Source organism: Euleptes europaea, chromosome 1, assembly GCF_029931775.1.
Source record: "Euleptes europaea isolate rEulEur1 chromosome 1, rEulEur1.hap1, whole genome shotgun sequence".
Taxonomy (NCBI): Eukaryota; Metazoa; Chordata; class Lepidosauria; order Squamata; family Sphaerodactylidae; genus Euleptes; species Euleptes europaea.
Genome location: NC_079312.1, coordinates 1,816,182 through 1,844,037, shown reverse-complemented (window position 1 = coordinate 1,844,037; position 27,856 = coordinate 1,816,182). Strand labels below are relative to the sequence as shown.

The 27,856-nt window shown below is 43.8% G+C and overlaps 1 protein-coding gene across 1 annotated transcript; it reads left to right on the top strand.

The window, feature by feature from the left end:
- Window positions 1–27,797, top strand: LOC130493327 (zinc finger protein 791-like). Its single transcript, XM_056867042.1, has 9 exons — window positions 1–229; window positions 4,329–4,522; window positions 4,919–6,236; window positions 12,302–12,330; window positions 19,399–19,422; window positions 20,200–20,314; window positions 20,790–20,860; window positions 25,120–25,494; window positions 27,498–27,797. The coding sequence occupies exons 1-9, from the start codon at window positions 1–3 to the stop codon at window positions 27,795–27,797; spliced, it is 2,655 nt and encodes an 884-aa protein (XP_056723020.1).
- Window positions 27,798–27,856: the final 59 nt, after the last annotated feature.

Here is a 27,856-nt window from a genome sequence, read left to right as displayed (position 1 = left end):
ATGTCCCAGCGGATCTACAGGACCGGCTGCTGGCAGAGCGACCCGTATCCCGGATCTGAGGAGAACAGAGGGCCCAACCACCCACTGCAGGATGACTGCTCTGCGCGCCGACCCAGCACCCGCTCCCTGCACTCATTGCTGCTGCTCCAGGGACTTGTTGCCGGCAAAAAACGAGGAGGGCTTTCTGTGAGCGGACCAGCACGGTCCCACCAGTCCGGTCCCAACCTGGGTGAGCGATCAGGGAAACACCTTCCTGATACCCGTTGTGTTACGGAATCCCAAGGGGGGGATGCAGTGACTGTAGTTGCTATACTGGACTCTGGTTGCTCCCGGACCTTGATAAACAATAAACAGTAAAGGTGATAGAGGGCAACCTTGTCTGGTGCCCTTTTTAATTTCTAATTGTGAAGATAATATACCATTAATCAACAAACTAGCTTTGGTTCTTGTAAGTTATCCGGGCTGTGTAATCGTGGTCTTGGTATTTTCTTTCCTGACGTTTCGCCAGCAGCTGTGATAGCATCTTCAGAGGAGTAACACTGAAGGACAGTGTCTCTCAGTGTCAAGTGTGTAGGAAGAGTAATATATAGTCAGAAAGGGGTTGGGTTGAGCTGATTAGCAGATTAGCTTTGGATTTCACACATTAACAGATCACTTCAGGATACAATGGTTCCATATTAACATGCCACACCCTCATTAGCACATTATCTTGATACTTACAAGACAATGATTAGCACATTACCTTTGATACTTTTTGCAGGACAATGATTCAGCTCAAACCCAACCCTTTTCTGACTATGTATTACTCTTCCTACACACTTGACACTGAGAGACACTGTCCTTCAGTGTTACTCCTCTGAAGATGCCTGCCACAGCTGCTGGCGAAACATCAGGAAAGAAAATACCAAGACCACGGTTACACAGCCCGGATAACCTACAGGAACCAATGGAGATAATTGTTCTTTAAAAGTTTTATAATTAAATGCTGTAAATCCATCTGAGCCTGGTGATTTATTTAATTTACTTTTACCAACATTTAGTTCTTCCATGGTTATCTTGGAATCTAAAAATTCTCTATTTTCTCGTGATTTTTTTTCTATTGAAATTGTTTCAAATAGACATCCATTTCCTTCTCTTAACACCGTGTGTTCCCTATATAAATTTGTATAATAGGCTACAAATGTTTCCATATTTTTTTGTTTATTTGTTATTAATTTACCCTCTTTCTTAATTTTCAATACTGGTAATTTTTTTTGTTTATGTTTAAGCTGCCAGGCTAACAATTTACCCGGTTTGTTAGCATGTTCAAAAAATCTTTGTCTATTAAACTTTTTTTCCCCAATTTCTGAGGTTATTAAAAATTCATATTGTTGTTGAAGCCTTTTCAATTTATTTACCTGTTCTTGTTTGAGTATTTTATCTTGTATTTTTTGTAGCTGTCTGTCTCCTTGTCTAATTTCTTCTAATATGTTTTTCTTTTGAGTCTCTTTTTCTTTAAACCATCTTGTATTTTGTTGGATCAAGAGTCCTCTGAATACTGCTTTACCAGCATCCCATACTACCTCATCAGATATTCCCTTATCTACATTGTCAATAAAATAATTTTGTATATCAGTCTTTAACTTATCTATGATCTTTTTGTTTTTTAATAAAAATTCATTTATTGACCAAGGTCTATTTCTTCTATCTCCTATTTTAACTCTTATTGTAATTGCATTATGGTCTGATAATACCCTAGGTAAAATCTCCGCATTGTCTGATATGTTCATTAATCCTTTTGAAAGCCATAGCATATCTATTCTTGAATAAGTAAGCTGTCTAGATGAAAAATACGTATATCCCTTTATTTCCCCTCACTTTTCCCCTTCTTTTTCTTAGCAGACCTATCCAATTTTGGTTCTGTTACTCCATTAAAATCCCCCATCCATATCATTTTTTCTGTGGCATATTCAGCTAATATTGATGCTAGCTGATTATAAAATATTTTTGGATTTGTATTAGGATCATAAATACCCACCAACAGTATCTTTTGATAACCAAATGTAATTTCTATCAACAAGATTCTACCCTCATTATCTTTATATATAATCTTTGGTTCCATTACCAAAGGGACATACATAGCAATTCCATTAATTTTTTCTTTTCATTACAAGATGTAAAAAGTTGTCCTAGTTTTTGATACTCCAATCTTGTCATGTCCTTTGGTAAAATATGTGTTTCTTGTAGACAAAAAAATTAGCTTTAGATTTTTGTAAATGGTGAAATATCTTTCTCCTCTTATTGGGAGAATTCAAACCATTAACATTCCAAGACAATACCTGTAACATATTAATATTCAATTATTCCCTTTCATTGTTGTTATTTTTTCCAGCTTTATTCGTTATCTTTATTAAACCCATCCTCCCTCCCCCCTTCCATTCCCTCTAAATTCATCTGAAACAGTTCAACTATCTTTATCATCTGACAGAACCTCTTCTGTTACATCTATTGGTTGTGCCCCACCATATGCTTCTGCCGCTTTGGCCTCTTCTGGAAGATCTTTTGGTGAAGGTTGTTTTGATGATTTAGGAAGATCCTTATCATATCTTCTTAAAAATTGTTCGGCCTTATCAGTATCTGTGATTCTGAATCTTTTGGCTTTGAAGAAAAAAGAGATACCTTGTGGAAACTCCCATCTGTGTTGAATCCCATTGATTTTCAGTCTTTCCACAATCTCAGAAAAGTCCTTTCTTTTTCCAAGCAGTCTTCCAGGAATTTCCTTTATTATTCTCATTGGTGTGCCATCTGTTATGAGTGGGTTTTGGTAGTGTTTACTCAGAATAAGATCACGATGAGCTCTGGAAAAAAGTTGAATTAGACAGTCTCTGGGAACATTGTTTTTACTTGCAAAAGCAGAATTTATCCTGTAAGCTGTTATTATCATTCCCTCCACAACTTCTTCAACCTCCTGTAAGAACTCTGCCAGATGTGTTTTTTAAAAACCTTTTAAATCTCCTTCAGATTTCTCTTTCAGCCCACATATACGAATGCAATTTTCTTTTATTTTGAGTTCTAACATTGCATGCAATATGGTCCTCTCTCTTTTCCTCTCATTCTTGGGATGCTTCTACTGAAAATTCCAAAGTATCAACTCTTTTTTTTATGTCTTTATGATCCTGTGAATATTTTTGCAGCTTATTTTCGACCTTATCTTGACGTACAGCCAGAGATGTAATTGAGTCCTTCTGATCAGATATGGCAACTGTATTTTGACCAATAGCAACCGTATTTTGACTAATCTCTTGCCTTATGGCTGCAACCTCTTGAAGTGTCTTTACCATCATGTCATGAAGAGAGCTGAGAGTGTCTTCCACTTTTGGTTTTGGTCCCATCTTAACTGCAACAGAAGTCACTGTTAGAGAGGGTGAAGTAGTTGGAGTTACACTTATATTAGAGGCAGAAGCTCTCCTTTGTTGTTGGGAAGTCTGTTGTAGTTGCAGTTGTTTAGAGTCTTTAAAATATTCCTTTTTTGCCTCTTTCTCCCATTGAAAAGAGTTAGACTGGTTAAGCTGGTAAGGCTGGTTGGGCTGCAATTTGTAATCCACAGCGAGAGGGGGGGATGACTTTTACTGTTCAAAACATCCACTTGAGATCTGCATTAAAAACTGAAGGTCCTTTTTGTTTTATAATCCAGACCTTAGAGAGCCATTCTAGGTCTTCGCTTTTTTCAAAATTATCTCATGCCAGCAAAAAAATTTCTCCCCCTGCACCTTTGAATGTTGTGTCAGTGGCTGGCAGCTGGAATTTTTACTGCGCCACAGCTGGCAAAAAGCCAAGTTTCACTTTAGAACTTATTAGTGGAGTTATAGCAGGTAATCAGAATACTGTTATTACTTAACTATCCATCAGACACATCAGTTCTGAAATTTTTTTAATTAAATAAAGAAAAAAATAACTTGCTGTTATTTTTTGAATCGGGGCTTCTCCGCCGTTTTCCCAGCTGCCTGTAGAATCAATGGCGCCCGCTTCTCGGCTGCTTCTGTCCGAGCGTTCTCCGCCAATTTCTCGGCAGAGTGCGCTTTGAGGACGAAGTGCCTGGCAGCGCTTAATTCAGCATCCCCTCTTTCTCCGAGGGGTACCGCTTGCCAGAGAGGGGGGCTGTTTTTCTTGCCCCCGGCAGCTTTTTAGCCTGAGCGCTGGTCCGACGCACGTCTGCGGCTGTTCCCCGACCCGGAAGCTCTTTAGTGTACTCTTCAATGTACAGCAGGGAAAAGCCACTGAAATGTTTTGTGTGTGGGTGATCTGACCTCCTTGCATGGGTGCTAACGGAATCTGTCTTTTCATTCCAGCAGGGAATGATCAGTGGAATGAATGTGATCGAGAGGTGCATCAGCTATTGCCAGATAAAGTGAAGAAGGAATATTTGAAAGGAAACTCTGGGAGTCAAGGCAAACTAAAGAGGCAAAAAGAAAGTCACATGGTCGAGAAGAGAGATAAACCCATTCCTGGCCAAGAGCAGGATGTCCATAAACTAGTCCACATGGTGCAGGCGGCATGCCAGTGCTTAGAGTGTGGAATGAATTTCTCAGATCAAGCTCAATATGAGAGCCATTTGCAAATACACAGTGGAAAGAAGACCCATCAATGCATGGAATGTGGCAAGAGCTTCCTTCACAGAGCAGAGCTCCTTAGACATCAAATAACACATAAACCTTATAGCTGTTCAGACTGTGGCAAGACTTTCTCAGAGAAATCAGACCTTTTTCAACACCAAAGGATTCATTCAGGAGAAAAGCCATTTATCTGCATGGAGAATGGAAGGATGGTCTCTCGTGGAAGAAAGGGTAATGTACTTTTCCGAAAGCCTAGTGTAATGGGGGCACATAAATGCTTTCCTTGTGGAAATTACTTCAGATACAGATCACAGCTCCTTGTGCATCAAAGAATCCACACAGGGGAGAAACCTTTTGAATGCTCAGTGTGTGGAAAGAGATTCAGTTGCAGTGGCATTCTTCAAAATCATGTAAGAACCCACACAGGAGAGAAACCTTTTGAATGCTCCGAGTGTGGAAAGAGATTCAGTCGCAGTGGCACTCTTCAGCTGCATCAAAGAACACACACAGGGGAGAAACCTTTTGAATGTTCAGAGTGTGGAAAGAGATTTACTAGGAGTGGCAATCTTCAAAGGCATCTAGGAACCCACACAGGAGAGAAACGTTTTGAATGCTCCGAGTGTGGAAAGAGATTCCGTTGCAGTAGCAGTCTTCAAAATCATGTAAGAACCCACACAGGAGAGAGACCTTTTGAATGCTCAGAGTGTGGAAAGAGATTCAGTCATAGTGGCGCTCTTCAGCTGCATCAAAGAACGCACACAGGGGAGAAACCTTTTGAATGCTCAGAGTGTGGAAAGAGATTCAGTGACAGTGGCAGTCTTCAAAGGCATCAAAGAACCCACACAGGGGAGAAACCTTTTGAATGCTCAGAGTGTGGAAAGAGATTCAGTCGCAGTGGCACTCTTCAGCTGCATCAAAGAATACACATAGGGAAGAAACCTTTTGAATGCTCAGAGTGTGGAAAGAGATTTACTGTCAGTGGCAATCTTCAAAGTCATGTAAGAACCCACACAGGGAAGAAACCTTTTCAATGCTCAGAGTGTGGAAAGAGATTTTCCTTCAATAGCAATCTTCAAAGGCATTTAAGAACCCACACAGGAGAGAAACCTTTTGAATGCTCAGAGTGTGGAAAGAGATTTATTAGCAGTGGCAATCTTCAAATTCATGTAAGAACCCACACAGGGGAGAAACCTTTTGAATGCTCTGAGTGTGGAAAGAGATTTACTAGCACTGGCACTCTTCAAACTCATGTAACAACCCACACAGGAGAGAAACCTTTTGAATGCTCAGAGTGTGGAAAGAGATTTACTAGGAGTGGCACTCTTCAAAGTCATGTAAGAACCCACACAGGAGAGAAACCTTTTGAATGCTCTGAGTGTGGAAAGAGATTTAATAGCAGTGGCAATCTTCAAAGTCATGTAAGAACCCACACAGGAGAGAAACCTTTTGAATGCTCAGAGTGTGGAAAGAGATTTACTAGCAGTGGCAATCTTCAGCAGCATCAAAGAATACACACAGGGAAGAAACCTTTTCAATGCTCAGAGTGTGGAAAGAGATTCAGTTGCAGTGGCACTGTTCAAAGTCATGTAAGAACCCACACAGGGGAGAAACCTTTTGAATGCTCAAAGTGTGAAAAGAGATTCTGTAAGAGTGGCAGTCTTCAAAGGCATCTAAGAACCCACATAAAGGAACAACCTCTTTGAATGCTCAGTGTCAGGCCCCTGTCCCCTCCTCAGTTGAGACACTCCTATTTGATCCCCAATCTTTTCTTAGTTTTTTTGAAGGCCACCCCATCGAAAGTGTAATGTGCAATGGGCGGATCTTTGGGATAGGTTTGAGAGAGTGAGTCTCCCTTCCATGTCCAGAGCACATTTCCTTCACAGAGGCAGGATGTCACTCAGCCTTTATATAGCCCCCCTCCAGCTCCAAGGCCTGTGAACAACCATATCTCTACTTCAAGAGAATTAAAAAGTTTTATTGAAGTAGGGAAAATACTACAGAATATGCCAATATATGCAAATAATACCAGTACTTTCATCTTAGAAAATATAAAAAAGAAAGTGAAGAAAAGAAAGAAAAAGTGAAATATAAAACAATACAGAAACCGACTTCCAACTCGCCTCATACAGAACAGAATATTATATATATATTGTTCCTTTTGTAAATAGTACTTTTATCTGTTTTAACTTTTGTTATTATTTAGCTATTTTCATCTTAATCTACAATTTAGAATGTTTAGGTTCTAAAACCTAGGGGCATTTTTCTATGCCTAAAATACTGATTTATATGTATTGACCAAACCTTCCAAGATTGGCATTGGAGTAGTGCACAAACACCTAGCTTCTTTAAATGAAACGAAGTCCTCAGGGCCAGATGAATTGCATCCAAGGGTATTGAAAGACCTTGCAGATGTAATTTCTGAGCCTCTGTCCATTCTTTTTGAGAATTCTTGGAGAACAGGTGAGGTGCCAGAAGACTGGAGGCGAGCAAATGTCCCCATCTTCAAGAAGGGGAAAAAGGAGGATCCGTGTAACTACTGACCCGTCAGCTTGACTTCTATACTGGGAAAAGTTTTTGAACAAATCATCAGTCAGTCCTTGAGCATTTAAAAAGGATGGATCTGATTACAGAGCCAGCACGGGTTTCTCAAGAACAAGTCATGTCAGATTAATCTTATCTCCTTTTTTGATAAAGTTGCTACCTTGCTGCATCAGAGAAATGCTGTAGACATAGTTTATCTAGATTTCAGTAAGGCTTTTGATAAGGTTCCCCATAATGTTCTTGTAGACATATTGGGAAAATGTAAAACCCACCACCCACCTTACAAGTGTCCCATCACCAAGACTTCTGGAAAAGTGTCATAACAGTTTAAAATTAAACATTTTAACAATATATTCAAATTTCTAAACTTTTATCTGTAACTCATTCACTATATTAGTAAAGTTCATTGTGGGGCGAAAATCTTTTGTCCCCCTTTGTAGTTCGTTGTGCATGGCCCTCTCTGCCTGCTTCACTTACCAAAAAGCAACCCAGGGAGATCTGGATAGAAAAGGACCTTGCATACAGAGATCCAAACCATATGAGCAGTAAACCAAACAGTTTTATTGAACTTACAAAAGGAATATAAAGCAAAGGAGAAAGCAATATTTAACTGAATATATATGACAGCACTTAACAAACGTACACATATTGACAGACAACAGATACAGAGGCCTCTGGGTCACTTCCAGAGAGAGAGAGAGATGGCAACCATTCAAAGGGTGTGTGGTCTTTCCGTGGAAGGACAAAGAAAGGATATTTGCACTGTCCTTTTTATAAGCTGGATCATCAGGAGAGGGTCTCAGATGACCCCTCCCTCTTACAATCTTTAGGAACTGAGTTTTCACAAATCATGACTAAAATTGTTTAGAAATACCTTGTTCCATAATAATTCTTTCAGTGTCCGGGTCTGTTAACTGATTGTCCTGTCCATCCATCAATGTTCCAAAACAATCTCCTCGCTTAAGTGAACAGATAATTTGTTTTCTGTTTTAATGACCTTAGTGTTATAAACATAAATTTGGGCCATCTGATGTGCTTTGAGTGATTAACTGCTAGCAATGCAATTTCTTATGACCCTTTATGTCAGAGTCCTGATTGGAGCTGATGTCAGCTAAATGTCAGGTCTTCACTTAGAATGGCTTCTAAGTTATAGATTAATAAGCTACAGATTAATTGGTTTATAACACAAACTAATAATAGTTAATATAAACTAATAATTTTAATATAAACTAATGTTCAATACCAAAAATTCCCACCACATTCATTTTTGCCAGTTTATCCCAATGTGTGAAGGCTTTGACCATGTCATTTTGAATTCTTCCATATCCTTCCCATAAAGGAAATCTGTTAATTTGGCCATCAGCACATAAATCCGCAATTTCTCTCTCCAGTCTTTAATTAGAGGTTTATTTATTTGCTTCTAGGATTTAGCTATCGTAATCCTTGCAGATGCAAAGTTATATTGGCATATGACTCCATCACTTTTATTCGTTTTATCCTTAGGACATTATCTTGATACGGGACAATGATTAGCACATTACCTTTAATACTTTGCAGGACAATAACTCAGCTCAAACCCAACCCCCTTCTGACTATATATTACTCTTCCTACACACTTGACACTGAGAGACACTGTCCTTCAGTGTTACTCTTCTGAAGATGCCTCCCCAGCTGCTGGCGAAACATCAGGAAAGAAAATACCAACACCATGGTCACACAGCCCGGATAACCTACAAGAACCAACGAAAAAAATCTCCCTTGTCGGGCCCCCCTTCTCCACTGCATAGTTCCCCTCTCTCTGCTTTCTGTGCTGGCAGAAAAAGCATCAGATGCCTTCTGAGAAATGAGAAAGGAAAGTTTATTGAGTCCATCACAGAAGGCCTGAGGGCAGCAACATCCACAGGCAGGAAACCATTCTCAGGGTCGAAGTGTCCCGATCCCCAGCTGTCTTCTTTAAGACTGGGAGTTGACATGGGGGAGGGGGCTCAGCTGAATCAGGGCCATGGCACTAAAGAATGAGGCAGGAGACTTGCGGTGCTCCTGACAGCTGGTGCTAGATTTCCCCATGCCAGATTCATGGCCATTCAGGCACTGTCTCGGGGTGTGTGAACAAAATCCCTCTGAGCACATGCAGAGTGTCGTCACCATACCATGAGTTCAGAATTTCCTGCATTGTGCAGGGGGTTGGACTAGATGAGCCTGGTGGTCCCTTCCAACTCTATGATTCTATGAGATGAAACACCACAAGAGGGATCGCGCTTCCAAAGCAGAGGCCCCAGTTCCTGGGGGAAGGTCTCAAGACCTCAACCAGACCCAAAGGGTTGGAATAATTGGAGCAGCCACAAAGTCCCCTCTTGTGCTCGTCTGTCCCCATAACTGCCTCTCTTCCCCCACCCCAAATTGCAGCTCCCTTCACAGGATGATCCACAGGATGATCCGTCTCTGCTGAACCTCTTAGCAACTCCCACTCAGACTAAGCCAAAATCCCCCCACCCTCTCGGAGTTCCTGCAGGAAAAAGGCTTCTATGGTTCGACCCTGGCAATTTTTTTTGTAAAAAATAGCATTCATTTCTGAAAGGAGCTACACACTGTGACGTCGCAGCAGCGCCCTCTGGTGTCCGAAGGGGACAGGGCCTTTTCTTCACACTCTCCTGATTTCTTGGACAGGGCAGCGCCTGGCACTCTGCAAAAAGCACGCAACAGAGACACCAAAGCTCTACTAAACCGGAGCGTCTCCATGGCAGCGCGCAGTCCAAACCGCCACTCAGGCTGCCTCTCTGTGTCCCGGCAGAGCTGGGGAGGGATTTCCTACTTCTGTAGCCATGCCCTTTTCACAGCGATGGGGTGGAGGGTGGCTCTTTTCTTCTTCCATGCTGGGCCCCTGGATGTCAGAAATACAAGCCTGTTATAATATTGTGACAGACAGCTGATCAGTAAAGCTGTCAAGGAACTGTCAGATCAGAAGGATCTGGTCTGATGTAAGAGGCTGAAAGGGCCTGGAAGCAGCAGAATGAACTGGATTAAACCAGATATGGCTAGTAGGCTGATGTAACGCTGTGGGTGTAACAGCAGGTGGCCTAATTAATATCTGGGGGTGGAAATGTATAAAACTAAACAGAAAGTGAAGCTCATTGTTCGGAAGCTATTGCCGGGAGTGAGTGTTGTATTATACACTGCAAAAATAAACTAAGCACTTTTTTAGTAGCTGGAGTCTGGTGGCGGGTTTTTTGGACCAACTGATAACCCGCTGTCTTCCGCGATAGGAACACAGGCAGGAGAGGCAGAAATTCAGGAGGGCCAGCTTTCCCAGTGGTGGGGCTGCATCTGTTGGATTTCTTCCCTATTGTGCACTGTGCTTCCCACCACACTTTTCCAGATCAAGCAGAGACAGTCTCAGATGCTTCCCAAGGAATCCTCATCAGGCCCTAGGGTGTCCAGATCCGGGTTGGGCAATACCTGGAGACTTTGGGGTTGGAGCCAGAAGAGGGTGGGGTTTGGGGGAGGGGAGGGACCTCAGCAGGGCATAATGCCATAGAGTCCACCTTCCAAGGCAGCCATTTTTCCCAGGTGAACTGAAATCACCCGGGGATCAGTTGTAACAGCAGGAGATCTCCAGCCACCACCTGGAGTTTGGTGGTAGAAAAAGAGGACACCGACCACTGTACTAATACTGAACAGGTAGAAAATAAGCACAGGAGCGACACAACAATTTTACAAAGGGCAAAAATTATTCTATTGAAAAGCTACCAAAAAGTGAACTATATCAAGACAACAACAATGTATACAATACAACCCTATAGCTATACAATGCAATCTGCAAAGTCCAAGAGATTCTAATAGTTATATCTTCAAAGTCATGTAGTCAATGTAACGTTGCTTAAATGGATGGTTTGGGGATACGGCCGTTTCAAATTTCTTCAGTTCAATCCATCAGTCCCCTAAACAGTCAAATAAGCTCAATTTAAATAATTTGTGAATGCAGATAGAAATACAGGATAGTCACCATGTTCCTCGTCGGGATACAACAACTGCAGTCAAAAATTATTTAAATTGAGCTTATTAGACGTTTTAGGGGACTGATGAAGGATTGAATTGAAGAAATTTGAAACGGGCCGTATCCCTGTACCACCTGGAGGCTGGCAACCTTATCAGGACCATTCGAGCCCTTCATGGCCAGAGGCAGCAGCCATCAGCGATACAGAATCAAAACCAAATAAAACCCGGCAGGTGGCCATACCCGAGAAAGGTGACTCCAGGCTGATGGTTAAGAAGCAGTCGTGAAAACCTTGTCAGAGGCAACATCACAGATTTTATTTGCTCTGTTCAGGAGCATGCAGGCTTTCAGGTGCCACAGAACTCTTCTTCAAGCCTGTCATGCTAGCTAGCAGGAATAGGCAGACGTGTCCATCCTGGTCGGCCCTCTTGGGTTCCTGCTGAGGGTTTTAAAGACACTGAAAGGCTTTAACTGGTTGGTTCTTGTAGGTTATCCGGGCTGTGTGACCGTGGTCTTGGTATTTTCTTTCCTGACGTTCTGCTGGCGAAATGTCAGGAAAGAAAATACCAAGACCACGGTCACACAGCCTGGATAACCTACAAGAACCAATGAACTCTGACCGTGAAAGCCTTCGACAATATTTTGCTTTAACTGGTGTTTGGCCAGCAAATGGGCAGAGTTGCCTTCTGATGCCCCCCCCCCCAATAGCAAAAAATGAGATTTGCCATGACGCTGCGTTATTCTGATTTTAGTGCCTTATTCTCTTATTTTGGTCACCCCCATTTTATCGCATTGTCTACAAAAACCTTGGGGAGGGTGTTGTCAGTGAGGGTACCCAGTCAGACCCGGGATGAGTAAACTCTGTTCTCTTCCCCCCCCCCTTCTGTTCCCCTGGGAAAAAGGGACAGAGACTGGAAACTGTAACACCTCCACTTCAAAGCCTTCCCGTTGTAAATCTGAGATCGATCTTCCTAGTGTCATTTATAACACCTTGTGGAAGCTTCAAAGAAACTTGTTGTTCTTGCATTTCAAAGTTTACTTGTAATTAATTCTTTGTATGTTCTATATATGCTGTATTTGTCTTTCTCTGGTCATTCTGCCGTTGGATATTTCAAGGATGCGGATCTCGTAAGCTTTGCTGAAATAAACTTTAAACTTTCTGTTACGTCTGAAGTGGAGTTTATGTTACTGGAATGCTACGAGGTACTGAAATCCTGACAGGTGTGCAGATGGACAGGCAACCACCCACAATTCCCTGTCTAGTCCTTCAATGTGTGTGTGTGTAGCAGCTGTTAAGACACTCACAATCTCCCTTCAAGTAGCATCCGCTGAAATATTGTCTCGGCCTTTCCTGGTCAACATTAACAGTGGCAGCTGGATTTCAAATGATCCCTAAACGGACCAGGCGTCCCCCTGGAGCTGGCTAGGGTCTCAGCTCTGTTTCCACCAGACCATCTCTGGCTGGGTCTAACGTGGGGGGAAGGGGCTTCCCCTTGGCAGGAGAGAGTAAAGTCCTGAAGCAGCAAGGGGCCTCTGCTGCCAGCCCCCCCCCCCACCTCTGGGGATCTAAGAAGCCCAGGGAATCTGTGCGGGGGGGGGGGACAGGTGAGCTGGATCTTGCATAAGGTGGGGTTTGGGGGGGGGGAGAGAGAAGGGCAACATCTCCTCTTGCTGGAGGTAATTCGGGGCTGGGGGGGGGCTCCTTCCCCTTCCCCTTCCTCCAACGTCTCTGGTCGCCCCCAGCAATTCCTTCCCGGTCTCCCCCTGCCCTTCCCCCTCCCCCAGCAAATGCAAATGCAGGGAGAAAGGGGGGGGTCTGGGCTTTGCATCCCCGGTGGAAGGGGGCGAGGCTTGGGCGGGGGGGGGTCTCCCCTGCTGGCTGTCCCCGCCCCACAGAAATGAAGGGCAGCGAGTCTAACATCTTAGAGAGGCCTTTGTGGTTCTGACCCCTGGAAAAGCAGCAGCAGCAGCTCCTCCTCCTCCCCACTGAGTCCGGGGGGGTCCCGGGGCTGGAAGGTGGGTGGGAAATGCAGGGAGGCGGGCCCCAATCCGGGGGAGGGAGCGATGCCACCACACCCAAAAGCCGGGGGGGGGGGCTGCTCCGTCGGGCTCTCCTCTGTCCTCCCCCCTCTCTGCATGAGGCTGGGGGGGGGGAGAGAGATGCAGCCCCCTTCCTTGCATCGCAGAGGCCTTTGCGAGGGGTCCAGGTTTGCAGGGAGGAGGGGCGGAGGGCCTGGGTGGGTCATCAGCTGGGGGGGGGATGGTGAGTCCTGGGAGGGGGGGTCGTGAGTCAGGGAAAGGCAGGGGGAGAGGGGGCTGGATGGGGGGGGCGGGGGTGTTTGGAGTGAGACCCCCAGACAGGTCCTCTGCAGGGCTGCTGCGGAGGCATTTTGGCCGGGAAAGGGTCAGCAGAGGCAGGCCGTTTCCACGGTGTGGTTTCCAAAATGTTGTTTGGGGGGGGGGGTTTGGGAGGTTTGGGGTCTTTAATGCCTGCCCCTGCTTTCTGCAGCCCCGTTTTTTATTTAAGGCTTTTGCTCTGGCCCCTTCCAGCCGGTTGCAGCTTTTCCCCATCGTTGACCCTCATCGGAATAACCACCAGTTTATTTCCTGTCTCGGATTGGGGGTGGGGGGCAGGAGGACAGGATACCCCCCGAGTGGTTAAACTAAAGGGTGTCCACAGTCCCAGAGAGGCACATGAGCGTGTGGGGGGGGGGCAGGTTTCCTGCCCCATCCAGAAGGGAGGATGAGGCTATTCATGGCTCCTAGTCCAGACGGAGACTAGGTATGAACACCTGTTCTCTCCAGCCAGCATCAGAGGGGCAGGCCGGATGTCTCAGGTGCTGCGGAGCGCAGGCAGGATGGTGCTGCTGCTGTTTGGGGGCACCTGGTGGGCCACTGAGTGGGAACAGACTGCTGGACTTGCTGGGCCTCCTGGGTCTGATCCGGCAGGGCTTTCCTTGTGTTCTTAGCCATGTTTTGGTGCCGTGGCAGGGCCACTTAAGCGGTGGATGCCTGATGGGTGGATGGTTTTAGTATGGCCTGACACAAAAGGATCCACGAGGATTCCTGCTTTGTTGGGAATTTCATCTTTGTGCCGTGGCAGCACCACGCGGCAGTGGGTGTGGGATTTTTGTGGTGCTGCCTGTGGACTAAGACGTGATCTACAACATGACAGTGGTTTTCTTTTCTTTCAGTGCAAAAATCGTATGATTTAATGAGGATCCCTTGAAATTCTTTTACACACAACTGCAACTGAGGTGTGGTATTTCTATAATCTTTTTTTTTAATTATTATTATTTTATTTATATTATAGAGGGTACAGGAAAAAAAAGGGAAGGGTAAATGTTATCATTATAAAAACAATACAGTCTTGTTAAATGATATATGATAGTACATAATTACAGAGTATCTTTGGTTTGTCAAATTTACATCAAACTGCTTTCTAATGTTTTAAACGTTCGTTTTCTGCTTGGCAGTGGTTAAAATAAAAGGATATGGTACAGAATTTGTAGTAATGTTTGAACTTAGTTCGTTTAAATTAGCAGCATTTCATATCAGTATAAAAAGATGCCCACTTCTCATCAAATTGCTCAGTAGATTCACTAAGTTTGGGGTTTAATTCAAAAGTCATTTTGGCCATAGTTGCATATTCCAGAAGTTTTTCTTTCCAGTCATCGATTTCAGGTATGTGAGGTTGTTTCCAGGTTCTTGCTAATGTTGTTCTGGCAGCTGTTGTAGCATATTTGAAGACATCATGCAATTTCAAAGGTAAATTTGACGGCACTATGCTGAGTAGATAAAATTTTGGATCAAATGTAAACTTCGCATCTAAGATTGTCTGTAATTCCCGATGAATTCTTTTCCAATATAGTTGTAGTTTTGGGCACGTCCACCATACATGAAAGTAAGAGCCGTCTGACTCTTGACATTTCCAACATGCACCTTTTTTCCCTGGAGTTGTCATCTGGGAAAGCATATTAGGGGTCAGGTACCATCTGTAGAAGGTTTTATACCAATTTTCTTTCACTTCTTGACAGACAGTATATTTCAATTCGGAAAGACAAAGTTTTTCCCATAGGTCCATGTTGATCATTTCTCCAAAATTTTGCATCCACTTTATCATATTTGTTTTCACTTGTTCTTCTTCTGTATCATATTTCAGGAGAAGCTTGTATATTTTTCCTAAGACGTGTGATTCATTTTTGGATACTAACTGCTCAAATTCTGTTAATTCATGAAATGGTTGTGGGTATAAGCAATCTTTTTGCAAATTGGACCTCAATTGTAGATATGTCAGCCAGTTCAACTTTTGAAATTTTTCTTGAAGTTTAATCATAGTCTTGATTTCTCCCGTGGGCTCTATCATTTCATTGTAAGTAAAGTGAACACCCGGTTTCAGTTTGACATTATCATGATATGCTTCTATAGGTGACATTATGGAGGGCGGGGAGGGACTTATTCTCTTTTTGTATCTTTTCCACACTTTCAGTAACGCTGTTTTAACATCGCAATCTTCTAGTACTTTATCTTTTTGGATTTTTGATTTAGAATCCCACAAAACTTTATGGAAACCTTGTCCCAAGTCTGCCCGCTCTGGAGTGACATGCCGGCTTTTAGGATGCTTTATCCATTCAGTTATCCAAGTTAGGCAGGCGGCATGGTAGTATAATTTAAAGTTAGGCAATGCCAGTCCTCCTCTTTTCGTCTTGAAGTACTTTAAATCTGACTCTCGGTTTTTTGCCATTCCAAACAAATCTGTTGACTTGTTTTTGCCAGTTTTCTAATGTCCTGTCAGGGATGTCAATCGGCAAAAATTGAAATAAAAAATTTAGTCTAGGAAGAACATTCATCTTTATCGTTGATATCCTTCCTGTCCATGAAATGTTCATTTTTGACCATAGGCTCAGATCTTTTTCTATTTCTCCCCATATTTTCAGGTAATTTGACCTTAGAAGTGTGTTGTTTTGTGAGGATATGTTGACACCCAAATATTTCACTGATTCCTTAGTAATTCGACATCCAATGATATCCTCAATATGCTTGTCCTCGTCTGCTGTTAAATTAAAAGTCAGAATCTTCGTCTTCGTTTTGTTGAGTTTGTAACCGGAGTACTTTGCATATTCGGTGAGATGATTATAAACATGTGGGAGTGTTTGTTCAGGATTTTGACAAATTAGGACTACATCATCTGCATAGCTTTTGATTTTGTGTTCTTCATTTCCTATTGTTAAACCTTTGATTTTTGGATCATTTCTTATATGATTAGAGAGGACCTCCATAGATAAGTCAAATAAAAATGGAGAAAGAGGACATCCTTGTCTTGTACCTTTTGTAATGTTTAATTCTGTTGACAGCTGACCATTGATCAATAAACGAGCTCTTTGCACCGAATATATCGTGTTAAAAACTTTAAGTAGAGTTTCTCCACAGTCCATTTGTTGTAGTGTTTTAGCGATAAAGTGCCAAGAAACGTTATCAAATGCTTTTTCTGCGTCTAAGAATATCATTGCAGTTTTTAATGATTTTGACTTTGCATATTTTATTGCACTAAGAACCAGTCTAACATTGTCTCTCATTAGTCTTTTAGGAATAAAACCTGTTTGATCTGGGTGTACCAAGTCTCTGATGTATTTTTGAAATCTTTTGGTGATTATGGAAACAAAAATTTTGTAGTCAATATTCAGTAACGATATTGGTCTATAAGCTTGGGGGAGATATTGATCTGCAGCTTCTTTTGGAATTAAAGAAATATGTGCTTCCTGCCATGACGAAGGAATCTTGTCGTATTCAATTACCTCGTTGTAAAGAGAAAGTAGAACCGGAATTAGTTGTTGTTCTAACAACTTATAATATTGTGGTGTTAGGCCATCCGGACCTGGTGCTTTATCTAATTTTAGATTATTGATGGCGTCTACAATTTCTTGGGTTGTTATCTTCTGATTAAGAATCTCTTGTTCTTCTGTTGATAGTTTGGGTAGTTGTGCGTCTGCTAAATAGGTTGAAAGTCCTTGTTCTCGCAAGTCATCTTTAGAATAAAGTTGCTTGTAGTACTCCACAAATATTTTTTCAATTTCTTCTTGTTTGTTATAAGTTATCCCGTTAACTTTAGCACCTGTTATCTTCCTTTTCTTCTCTTGTTGTCGAAGCTGGTTGGCTAGGAAGCGACCTGGTTTATTTGCTCTTTCAAAAAATCTTTGCTTGGCATATTTGACTTTTATTTTGATTTCTTCTGTTTCTAGCAACTCTATTTGGTGCTTAGTCATCTTAATGTCATGTAGGGTAGTTTTATCCGGCTTAATTTGGAGTTTCTTTTCCAATTTTCTTAGTTGATCTTGTAATTCTTTGATTTTCTTCTGTCTTTCTTTTTTCTTTTTGGAATTCAGGTATATCATTTTCCCTCTTATAAAAGCTTTGCTGGCGTCCCATATAACAAGATCGGACATGCCTTCTGTTTTATTTAAAATTTCTATAATCTTTTTCGTCCATTTTCTCTGTGTAGGGCACCCAAGCAGGGTGTGGATTGGGGGGAGGGCAGCTACCTAGGTATGCAGAAGAGTTTGGGAATTGAAAGAAAAGGATCCTCCCCCACCCCAAAGCACCCCAGCAGTGAGGCCTGAGCATGCTTCTCACGCTCCAGGAGCTATGGAAGATGGAAATCAGTTGAGCATTGTTTAATGGGCACAGTAAGGGGCACGGAGACAGTGCCTCAACTCCCCTGACCTCAACTCCCCATTCAAGAGGCTGACTCTCCACACACATAAACACCAAAGATGCTTTGTGGAAAAGGGGGCAGAGACCCCTATGCTCCTTGTGTAACCCCGAGTCCACTGGGGGGGGGGCTAACAAACTGGGTACTTCACAAGGGGGAAAAGGCGCAATCTTCCCAGAGCGATTGGAGGGCCTAAAGTTGCAGGTAGCTTAACTCAGAAAGACTTCAGCCCTTTAAACTTATTTTTATGTATTGATTTGATTTCTATTATAAAACTGCACATGAAAATTCTAGGTATGAGAATTTCTTATACTGATTACTGGAAGGGGAGTTGTGTTAATGTTATTCATTGCCTATTAGTCTGTATTGTGGTGGTGGTGGTGGTTGTGAATCTTTGCAATGGATGTTATATGAACCTTCCCAGAGTGGTTGGACGGCCTGAAGCTGCCGGTCGCCCCCCTCAGAAGGACTCCGGCTTTTTAATAAAGCTGCACATTAGTATTTTAGGGCAGCTCCACTACTCCCTCAGTTCTTTCATTGGGAAAAAAAACAAATTCTTTGATATCCTTCTTTGATTTAAGTAGAAGCTACATTTGGCTGGGGGTGACCTTAGAGTTGGGAGGGTGGACATGGTGAGACAAAATTCCTCCCCCTCCCCAGAAATGCCCTCTTCCACCCCCACCCCCAGCTTGGGGGTTTCCGCCTTCTGATCTTCAAGTATAATTAATGATATAAGAGGTGCCCTTTCTTGGACCCCCAACTTTAAAATGGTCATTTTTATACCCTCAAAAGCCTCTGGGAGCAGAGAAGGCGGCCAAACCAAGATGCTGACCCTGCCACTCTAGGGAGAAAAGTGACCCCCACACACACACACACAAAGTTCAATAAGAGGGATCCTGAGTTCCAGGTGGGGCCTGGAGTTCTCCTGGGATTACAGCAGCTGATTTCCAGACCTCCGAGTTCAGTTCCCCTATAGAAAAGGGTAGCTTCGGAAATCGGACCTTACAATATACACTACAGAGTCTAGGAGAAGCTGAAGTCCCCTCAAGGCTCGGTCCCAAAAAGTCCAGGAATCCCCCGAGCAGGTGATGGCGACTCTCTCCGATAGGGCAGAATCACAAAGGAGTAATAGGGAGTGGTCTCGCTGGCATGTTGTGTAGAGGAACAGGGAAGATGCTGCAGGAACACAGATGTTCAGTGCAGCCCTAAAACCATTTTGCTGGGAATGAGCCCTATTGAATAGGAGGATTATGGGTGGGCCTGCTTTGGATTGCTTCAGGTGAGCTTGCTTAAATAGCCTGAATTTTCTTCTCATCCCCAAAACCGTGAGGACGGATTGATGAAAAGTAATCAGACACAAGCTTGTAGCATCTTTAAAGAGCCAGGGACACTTAACTTTCCCAGAGAACCTAACAGGCATCTCTAAAAAAGCTTGGTATGTCACATAACAACATGATATTACAAACGACAAGTGGCACTTTCGTTCTGATCCATCGTGGGTCTCCATTCTCTTTTGTTTCCTTCTGTCACGCTGCTATCTGTCTCTCCCTCCTTCCCCGCAGGGAGAATCCTCTTTTCATAGCCAAGTGAGTAAAGGGACCTTTTCACAGTCGGAAGTGACTCGATAGAAGGGGAAGGAGATGGAAGGGCAGGATCCGGAAGGACCTGGACCTTCCAAGAGAGCAAGGAAAGGTCCCCTGCCTATCCAGGCTGGGAGTGGTATCGAATCCTGGGAGAGAGCTGTGCCAGAGATCCGGAATCAGGAGCCCCTGAACTCAGAAGTATATTGCCAACGCTTCCGGCAGTTCCGCTATTGGGAGGCTGATGGGCCCCGAGAAGTCTGCAGCCAACTCCATTTACTTTCCAAACAATGGCTGAAGCCAGAGAAACACACCAAGAAGCAAATCCTGGACCTTGTGATCCTGGAGCAGTTCCTGACCATCCTGCCCCAAGAAATGCGGCGCTGGATAAGAGGTTGCAGGCCGGAGACCAGTTCCCAAGCGGTGGCCCTGGCCGAAGGTTTCCTCCTGAGTCAGGCAGAAGAGAAGAGTCAGGCAGAACAGGTGAGGGCTTTTCTTTCCAGGTATTCCAATTCAAGCAACAATATCTGACATTACCCTAAAGTTTCTCCGCCCAATATTTGTCCAAGTGTTAATCATCCGAATGGAAGGTTTAGGTTTAACAACCTGATTCAGCAGCCACTTCTTCTAGGGAATTCCTTGTCCATTCAGGTAATTCCACAGGGTCGGAGGAAAACCCTAGCTGGTCCTGATAGAAAGGTGCAGAGTCTGGGAATGGGGCAGGATCCATTCCTTGGTGTCTTCCATTCCATCTCTTACCCGTATCTCTCACTGCTGTTTCAGAGTTGGGGACCATCCCTGAAGATGGAAGCTAAGTTCTGTGAGACGGAAAGAGCCCCTTCAGAGGAAGGGCAGTGGGCCCAGTCCCAGGAGTGTGCCCTTGATGCCCTCTCATGCGGTAAGGACTCACTGTGCCTGGATGGGATTGAGGCACCCGGTGAATTTGATGGGTAGAGAGTTCTAGTCAGGAAAAAGAGAGAAACGGTCCTCCGTGCAACTTGTGGCACTCAGCGTTCACTAATTGTGATGCCAAGAAAAGGGGATTAGACAAATTCATGGAGGCCTTTGGTCTGATCCAGCAGAGCTGCTGTTGTGTTTTTGATCTCCACCATTCACAGAACAGATTTCAAGTATCAGAGAAGTCTGAAACATGTCAGCAGCTTCTTGAGTACCCAGGGGGGCTCTTTGGTTCCTTGTGCTTCTCTTCCACCTCTCCCACATCTTTCTACAAAGTGTTACCAATAACACTTGGGTATAGATAGGGCAAGGTTTCACACCCTGGGGAAAGGGAGGCATGAAGCATGCTTCACACAAGAAAACAAAACAAGAAGTCAAGGCCTTCTTCCTTTCTTCCACTTTTCTCTCCCTTGCAGGCAGCGAAGAGAGGGTGTTGATCCGTCCTCTTTGCAGAAGTGTGGAGACAGCTGCTGAGTGTCCAGACTGGGTAGGCGAGATGACCCGGGGGGGGGGCTAGGTCCCCCCTCCTTTTTCCGGTGTGGTTTTTTCTACAGTTGTTGTTAAGAGGCCCAGACAAGAGGCTCTGAACGCCACTCCTTTTATACAGGCCAAGCTCTCCATCCTGCACCCTCTCAGAATGCCCTCTTCCAGAGAGTTGCCTCTGCCTTGAATCATAGAATAGAATCATAGAGTTGGAAGGGACCACCAGGGTCATCAAGTCCAACCCCCTGCACAGTGCAGGAAATTCACAACTACTTCTCCCCCACACCCCTAGTGACCAGAAAATGGCCAAGATGCCCTCCCTCTCATCATCCGCCCAAGGTCACAGAATCCGCATTGCTGACAGATGGCCATCGAACATCTTCTTAAAAACCTCCAGGGAAGGAGAGCTTACCACCTCCCGAGGAAGCCTGTTCCACTGAGGAACTGCTCTGTTAGAAAATTCTTCCTAATGTCTAGATCAGTGGTTCCCAACCTTTTATTGACCAGGGACCACTAGGACTTTTTTGTTCGGTGCAGGGACCCCAAGGTTCAAAATAAAAATTCAGGGAATTTGAAAATAAACTTTAATCATAACTGTTAGTTAAACATTAAACTTAGAATAATATTTTAATATATATTTTTATAATAGAGAACTTTTAATTGAAAATATTAATTTATTATGGGTTTATAACTTTGTTTTGCGGACCTTAATTTAGTTCTCGCGGACCCCTGGGGGTCCACGGACCCCTGGTTGGGAACCAGTGGTCTAGATGGAAACTCTTTTGATTTAATTTCAACCCGTTGGTTCCGGTCCGACCTTCTTGGGCAACAGAAAACAACTCGGCACCATCCTCTATATGACAGCCCCTCAAGTACTTGAACATGGTGATCATATCCCCTCTCAGTCTTCTCCTCTTCAGGCTAAACATATCCAGCTCCTTCAGCCTTTCCTCAGAGGACTTGGTCTCCAGACCCCTCACCATCCTCTGGACACGTCCCAGCTTGTCTACATCTTTCTTAAATTGTGGTGCCCAAAACTGAACACAGTACTCTAGTTGAGGTCTAACCAGAGCGGAGTAAAGCGATACCATCACTTCGCGTGATCTGGACACTATACTTCTGTTGATGCAGCCCAAGACTGCATTTGCCTTTTTAGCTACCGCATCACACTGCTGACTCATGTTCAGTGTTTGGTCTACTAAGACCCCGAGATCCTTTTCACACACACTACTGCTCAGACAAGTCTCCCCCATCCTATAAATATGCATTTTATTTTTCCTACCTAAATGCAGAACTGTACATTTGTCTTTGTTGAAGTGCATTTTATTAGTTCTAGCCCACTTCTCCAGCCTGTCAAGATCATCCTGCATCTTGGCTTTGTCTTCTACCGTATTTGCTACCCCTCCCAATTTAGTATCATCTGCAAATTTAATAAGCATCTCCTCTATTCCTTCATCCAAATCATTTATAAAGATGTTGAACAACACAGGGCCCAGCACAGATCCTTGAGGAACTCCACTAGTCACTTCTCTCCAAGTGGATGAGGAACCATTAACTAACACTCTTTGGGTGCAACCAGTTGCAGATCCACCTTGCATGATGTCTGACGAAGGAATCTGCTTTTTCTTTCAGTCTCCAGTTATCTTTGAGGAGGTCACCGTGTATTTCAATGAGGCAGAGTGGGCCCTGCTGGATCCAAGCCAAAGAGCTCTCTACAAGGAAGTCATGCTGGAGAACCACGGGAGCGTGGCATTTCTGGGTAAGATGTCAAAGGTGCAAATTGCTTCCATTAGGATTGTGCCATTGGGTTGATGTGTGAATCAAAATCTTAAACAGCAATACCTTGTTTTGAGGCCTGCTTTGTTACTTGATCCCTTTTGGGAGCCTCGAGGTGGTGGGGTGGCAGTGAAAGCAATATTCATCATGGCCGGGTAGAGTGACCCGATTGTCCTGGCTGGCCCAGGGGCAACAGAGGCCAGTGTTGTGGCCGTCTCCCAAGCCAGATAGGGTGTCCTGGCCTAAGACCAATGCAGGGCCAATGCAGGGCTGAGAGGCCCACAGGAAGACTCTGGAAGGGGCCCCCATCCTAATTCCTCAGTTACCAACACACTAGTCCACCAGATGGGATTATCGTCATCCGCTCTGACTGTGATCTGGAATGCAGCCATGCCCCTTACACTGGTTGGGATTGTGGGCTTTAATCCTGACCAGGTTCCTTCCCCATGTAAGAACCATCTCTCTCTGTCTCTATCTTCTTGCGGAGAGACAGCTTGGTGTATTGGTTAAGAGTGGAATCTGGAGAAAAGGATTTGATTCTCCACTCTTCCCCATGAAGCCAGCTGGGTGGCCTTGGGCCAGTCATTGTTCTCTCAGAACTTTCTCAGCCCTACCTACCTCAAGATGCCTGTTGTTTAGAGGGTAAAGGAATTTTATTTGTAAGCCTCTTTGAGACTCTAGGGTAGAAGAAAGTAAAGCATAAAAGCTTTCTCTTCTTATTGTCTTCTATTTAATAATCAATAGCAGAAAAACAATAGAGCTGCACAACAAGTCAAATTTGAACAAAGGGGGGAACAATTCTTTGCCACTTTAAGGAGAAAAAGTACATATGAGGAGTAGGAGGAGGGAAGGAATAGGCAGAATATAATAACTGCTCTCCTGGGAGGTCTGGCTGGGAATAAGGTATGACCAGCAGTTGAGTTGGGGGAAAAGAAGGTCTGATCAAAGAAATGCAAACTCATAAGTGAACAATGTGTGATGGGTGGTTTGACTTCTTCAGTAGATGCTGATGGGACGTCTTTCTTTATTGCAGAAGCACATGTAGAAGAGACTGTTAGGGGATTCCAGGGGTTCTCTTTGGGAAAAACCAAGAATAACGATTCCAAAGGAAACCTGATCGACAGAGGTGGACCCCAGAAGCAGGAGGGAAGCCACGCAGACAAGAATAGGGATAAGCCCATTCCATTCCAAGTAGGGGTTTTGCATGAAATCCCAGTCCAAGAAGAAAGGTCAACCAAAACAAGAAGGAACAAAGGCCTCCGTGCTAACCAGACATTCCGCTCCAGGGAAATCGACAATAAAAGTGAGGCCTTTGGAAAGACCTTCATTAAAAACAGGAGTATTATTTCCAAGATTCAAATTCCCTCAGGAGAGAAACCATATGATTGCGAGGAATGCGGAAAGACCTTCCATCGGAAATCAGCCCTTACTTCCCATCAAAGAATGCACCCAGGTGAGGAGCTGTATAAATTGGTAGATTGGAAACCAAGTCTTTCTGATGCAGAAGGCTTTCATGTCCCTTTAAGGTGTATTTTAATTTTCTTCCTTTTTTCTTTTTTTTAATAATTTTTTAATATCATAAAACATAACAAAAAGCAAAAAAACCACACAAAAGAATAAACAATACAAAAGGGTACATACATATTATTAAAAGTTCATAATACCGTAAAATTACAATATTCATAGTACCCTAGAATCCCATCACCCCCCTAAAATAGTGTCCCACCACCACATTAATGGACTTCCGGAGAAGTGTCTTAACGGTTTTAAATTATTCTTTTTTAATAGTATATAGAAAATATTACAAAATTATATCTATAACATTTACTATGTTAACAAAGTTCATTCTTGCCAGTTTATCCCAATATGCGGGGCCTTTGACCATGTTATTTTAAATTCCTCCATATCTGTCAGAGAGGCTCTCCGCCGGTCCCGGATAAAAACAAGATGGTTTCCCCCACGGACAAAATGGAGTCCTTTTGCACCCCGTCCCTCCCCGTTTGCACCTGGTCTCCTGCCCAAGATCTGCAGCTCAATGGAGACCCGCCCCGGTAATGGCTGATCTGATACCGGGTCCCGCAGAACAATACTGGGAGCCCGGGAAGATCAGCCACTTAACGCACGCATTTAACTCTGAATACTTTTGCTCAAGTCTTTACCGGTAGTTAGCTTTGGTATTGTGTCTTTGTTTCCAATAATCCAATCAACCCCATTGTATCCACCCTATATATGTTTCAATATTCCCCCATACCTGTATGCTAGCCTTAAGTCTTTTGACCTGCTGAAATCGCTGTTCTTCTGAAATAAACTTTTAACTCGCTGCATCGTCTGGAGGAAAGTTATTGCCAGGAACACATCGACTTGCTGAGGCCTGACAGTAGGCTAGCATCCCCTCTTCTTTATTATTTTTGTACTATCGAAATAGTTTTGAACAGAATGTCAGCACGGTCCACTAACCCGTTCCTTGCTGATGAAGATCTTTGCCAGAAATACTGGCCAGGGGCAACCCCCCTCGCTGAGGAGGGCTGGGGAGAAGCAGCTCCGGGGCGGCACCCGACCGAGCGCGCCGGTTTTCCCCCCGAGAGGCCGGCCCGGACCTCCGGACCTACGCCCACCGAGTCGCAGAGGTGGATCGGGACCAACCGACGGACGGTGACGGACTCCGACTGCTTTTACCGAGGGCCACTGACCCCCATGTACGGAGGGAGAGAGGAGCAGAGCCGGGTATGGGTGATGACTGACCGATGGGACGACCCCTCGACCATCCATGCCCCTGGTATCCCAGCCCTCGGTACCAGGGAGGAGGAAGCCCTACTGCGGGAGCGGAACCAGGCGTTGACTTCCCAGAACCGGGATCTTCAGGCGAGAGCTGCGAACCCTCCAGAGGGACATGGAAGTGTCGCGGTTCGGGCCGTTAAGTGCCTACACTCTTAGAATGTACCATTTACTAAGAAATGGAGTTATCTTATTCAGCGAGACACCACTAGACCGGAATCAACTGTTCCTAGAAACTTGTTATTGCTTCTAGGACATCTCTTGAATACGCCAGTAAATTTATAATAATGGACAAGAGTAGAAGTATATATAAAAAACACATTTATTTACATTATACAATATATGCTTTTCGGTTGCAAAAGCCTTAAAATATCATATAAGGATAGACATCATTAGTCTTAAACATGTTTATGTAGCAAGTAATCATTCACATTCTCTATGCCTCCATAAAGGAGTATCTTAGTCAGAATATACTCATAAAGTATCCTTAGTGCAATGCACCTTCATTCAGAATATAAGGTTACAGAAATCCTGTCAAAATATGGTTAATTCTTTAGAGAAAGATTTGGTTAGAAACATCCTAACTTAAATCATTCAAAACATCATAACATTTCTGTACAGCAGACACACTATACCTTGCTGTGTCATCTGTGTATGTGCATCGTGCATATCTCACAGAGTACAGAGAATCTCCTTTCCCTTCTCTGGTCTCTTGCTCTGAGGAGGTTCAGAAGTCCCTCTGTTAAGTAGAGGACGTTCTGACACAATCTCAGAGGTCTAGCTATTATCCCTGTGTTCAGGATGCTTCTTAGCATTGGTAAGCCAAATAGGCTTAGTTTGTAAGAATCCATAAATCTGATGGACTCTCAGTGTTCCAATACATGGAAAGATCTCTGCACTTAGATTCCCATTCAAAGAATAGGAATTCTAAGGGTCTCTATCCTCTTCTAGGAATAGAGCAGTCTCACAAGAAGACTGTAAGTAAGATATGTTGAAATATCCAGATCTTGATATTTCAAGATATCTGAGAACTTCTGTCCACGCAAGGATCAGAGTTTCAATGTTTTACATCTCAAGCCTTTTGAGATGGAGGTACTACGCCAGACAGCTGCAGTCTGCCAGCCATAGGACTCTAAAATGCAAGCTGGACTGTGGCTGGTATTTATACTATTTCTAGACCCATTAAGAGTGAAGATTATTCCTTTCCCCTCAGGAACTTTTCTTCCTTAGCCCTTGAAAGGATAATTTTATTCCCTTTCGTATCCAAAACCAGGAGCTTTGGTGGTTTCTTTTCCTGTCTTCTGATATCTTATTGCCCAAATATGGACATCCTTTCCTTTCAGTCCTCTGTGCCTAAAGTATAAATCCTTATTTCTGAGTTTCATGATCAAGTTACATATTTAATTTCTATACCATCCTCTTCGTTAGGACTATACGCATTAAATGAGACTACTTAGAAACCTGTAGCACAACGTTTAACTATATAACTCATGAAACATAATTTTAGCTGACATTGTCACTTTACAAACTGTTTTGTTTACATAAGTTTAGCAGGTTTATATTCTGCCGCTTTCTCTGCTGCATTCTCTGCTGCAAGATTACAGTAGAGCAAGGAAGCATATTATCCTTATGTTGAGAGAATTATTTTTAAGCACACTTCCAACTATTAATGCACTCTTAGTAGATTAAGATTCTGACATCTGGCAGCTAAGGCTTTTACGCTGCCCCTTCAAGGGCAAGCCAGAGTAACTTTAGTAGTTAGCTTTGATTAGAGCTAACCTTGAACTAGCCTGTCAGCATGACACAGAGTTGCCTGTCAGCATGACACAGACTTTCATTATACATTACACAAACCTCTGTATGTGTATGTGTGTTTAAGTTTTATATGGAATTAATTCTGCACATGTTCATAAGATACCATGATCATGTCAGAGACTGCTACAGAAGCTGTATTGGGAGCGGTGAGAGACCTTCAAACGCCCGTCAGCACAAGAACACCCCCACCCATCCCACCTAGGCGGCCTGCAACCCGGGGTCTGAAGGTGTCTTTCGACGGGTCCTGCGCCCAGCTGCCCCACTTCTTGCTCCAGCTGACCGGGTTCATGGAAGACCAAGGAGGTACTTTTCCTTCAGAGGAAGCCCGGGTCCGATACACCATCAGCCTGCTAAAGAGAGAGGCGGTAGAGTGGGCAGCCACGGCGACAGAATCCGAACCCCGGATTCTACACTCACTGAATGCATTCTTGGGGGCCCTGCAACGCCGTTTTGAAGACCCTCACCGGGGGGAGAGGGCCAAGATTGCCATGCACAATTTAAAACGGGGCTCGCTCTGTAATGGATTATGCCCAGGAGTTTCAGTCCCTCTCTTGCAAAATAAGAGAGTGGAGTGAAGCCACCAAGGTCCAACACTTCCGCGAAGGACTGCGGTGGGAAGTGTTGGACGGATGTT

What these genes read in the sequence shown, in the direction of transcription:
- LOC130493327 (XM_056867042.1), top strand. Translation starts at nt 1, where the DNA reads ATGTCCCAGCGGATCTACAGGACCGGCTGCTGGCAGAGCGACCCGTAT. An exon ending in TCCATAAACTAGTCCACATG is followed by an intron (nt 4,523 to 4,918) that starts GTGCAGGCGGCA and finishes CTCCTTGTGCAT; the next exon opens with CAAAGAATCCACACAGGGGA. An exon ending in CTGCTGAGTGTCCAGACTGG is followed by an intron (nt 20,861 to 25,119) that starts GTAGGCGAGATG and finishes GATCTTTGCCAG; the next exon opens with AAATACTGGCCAGGGGCAAC.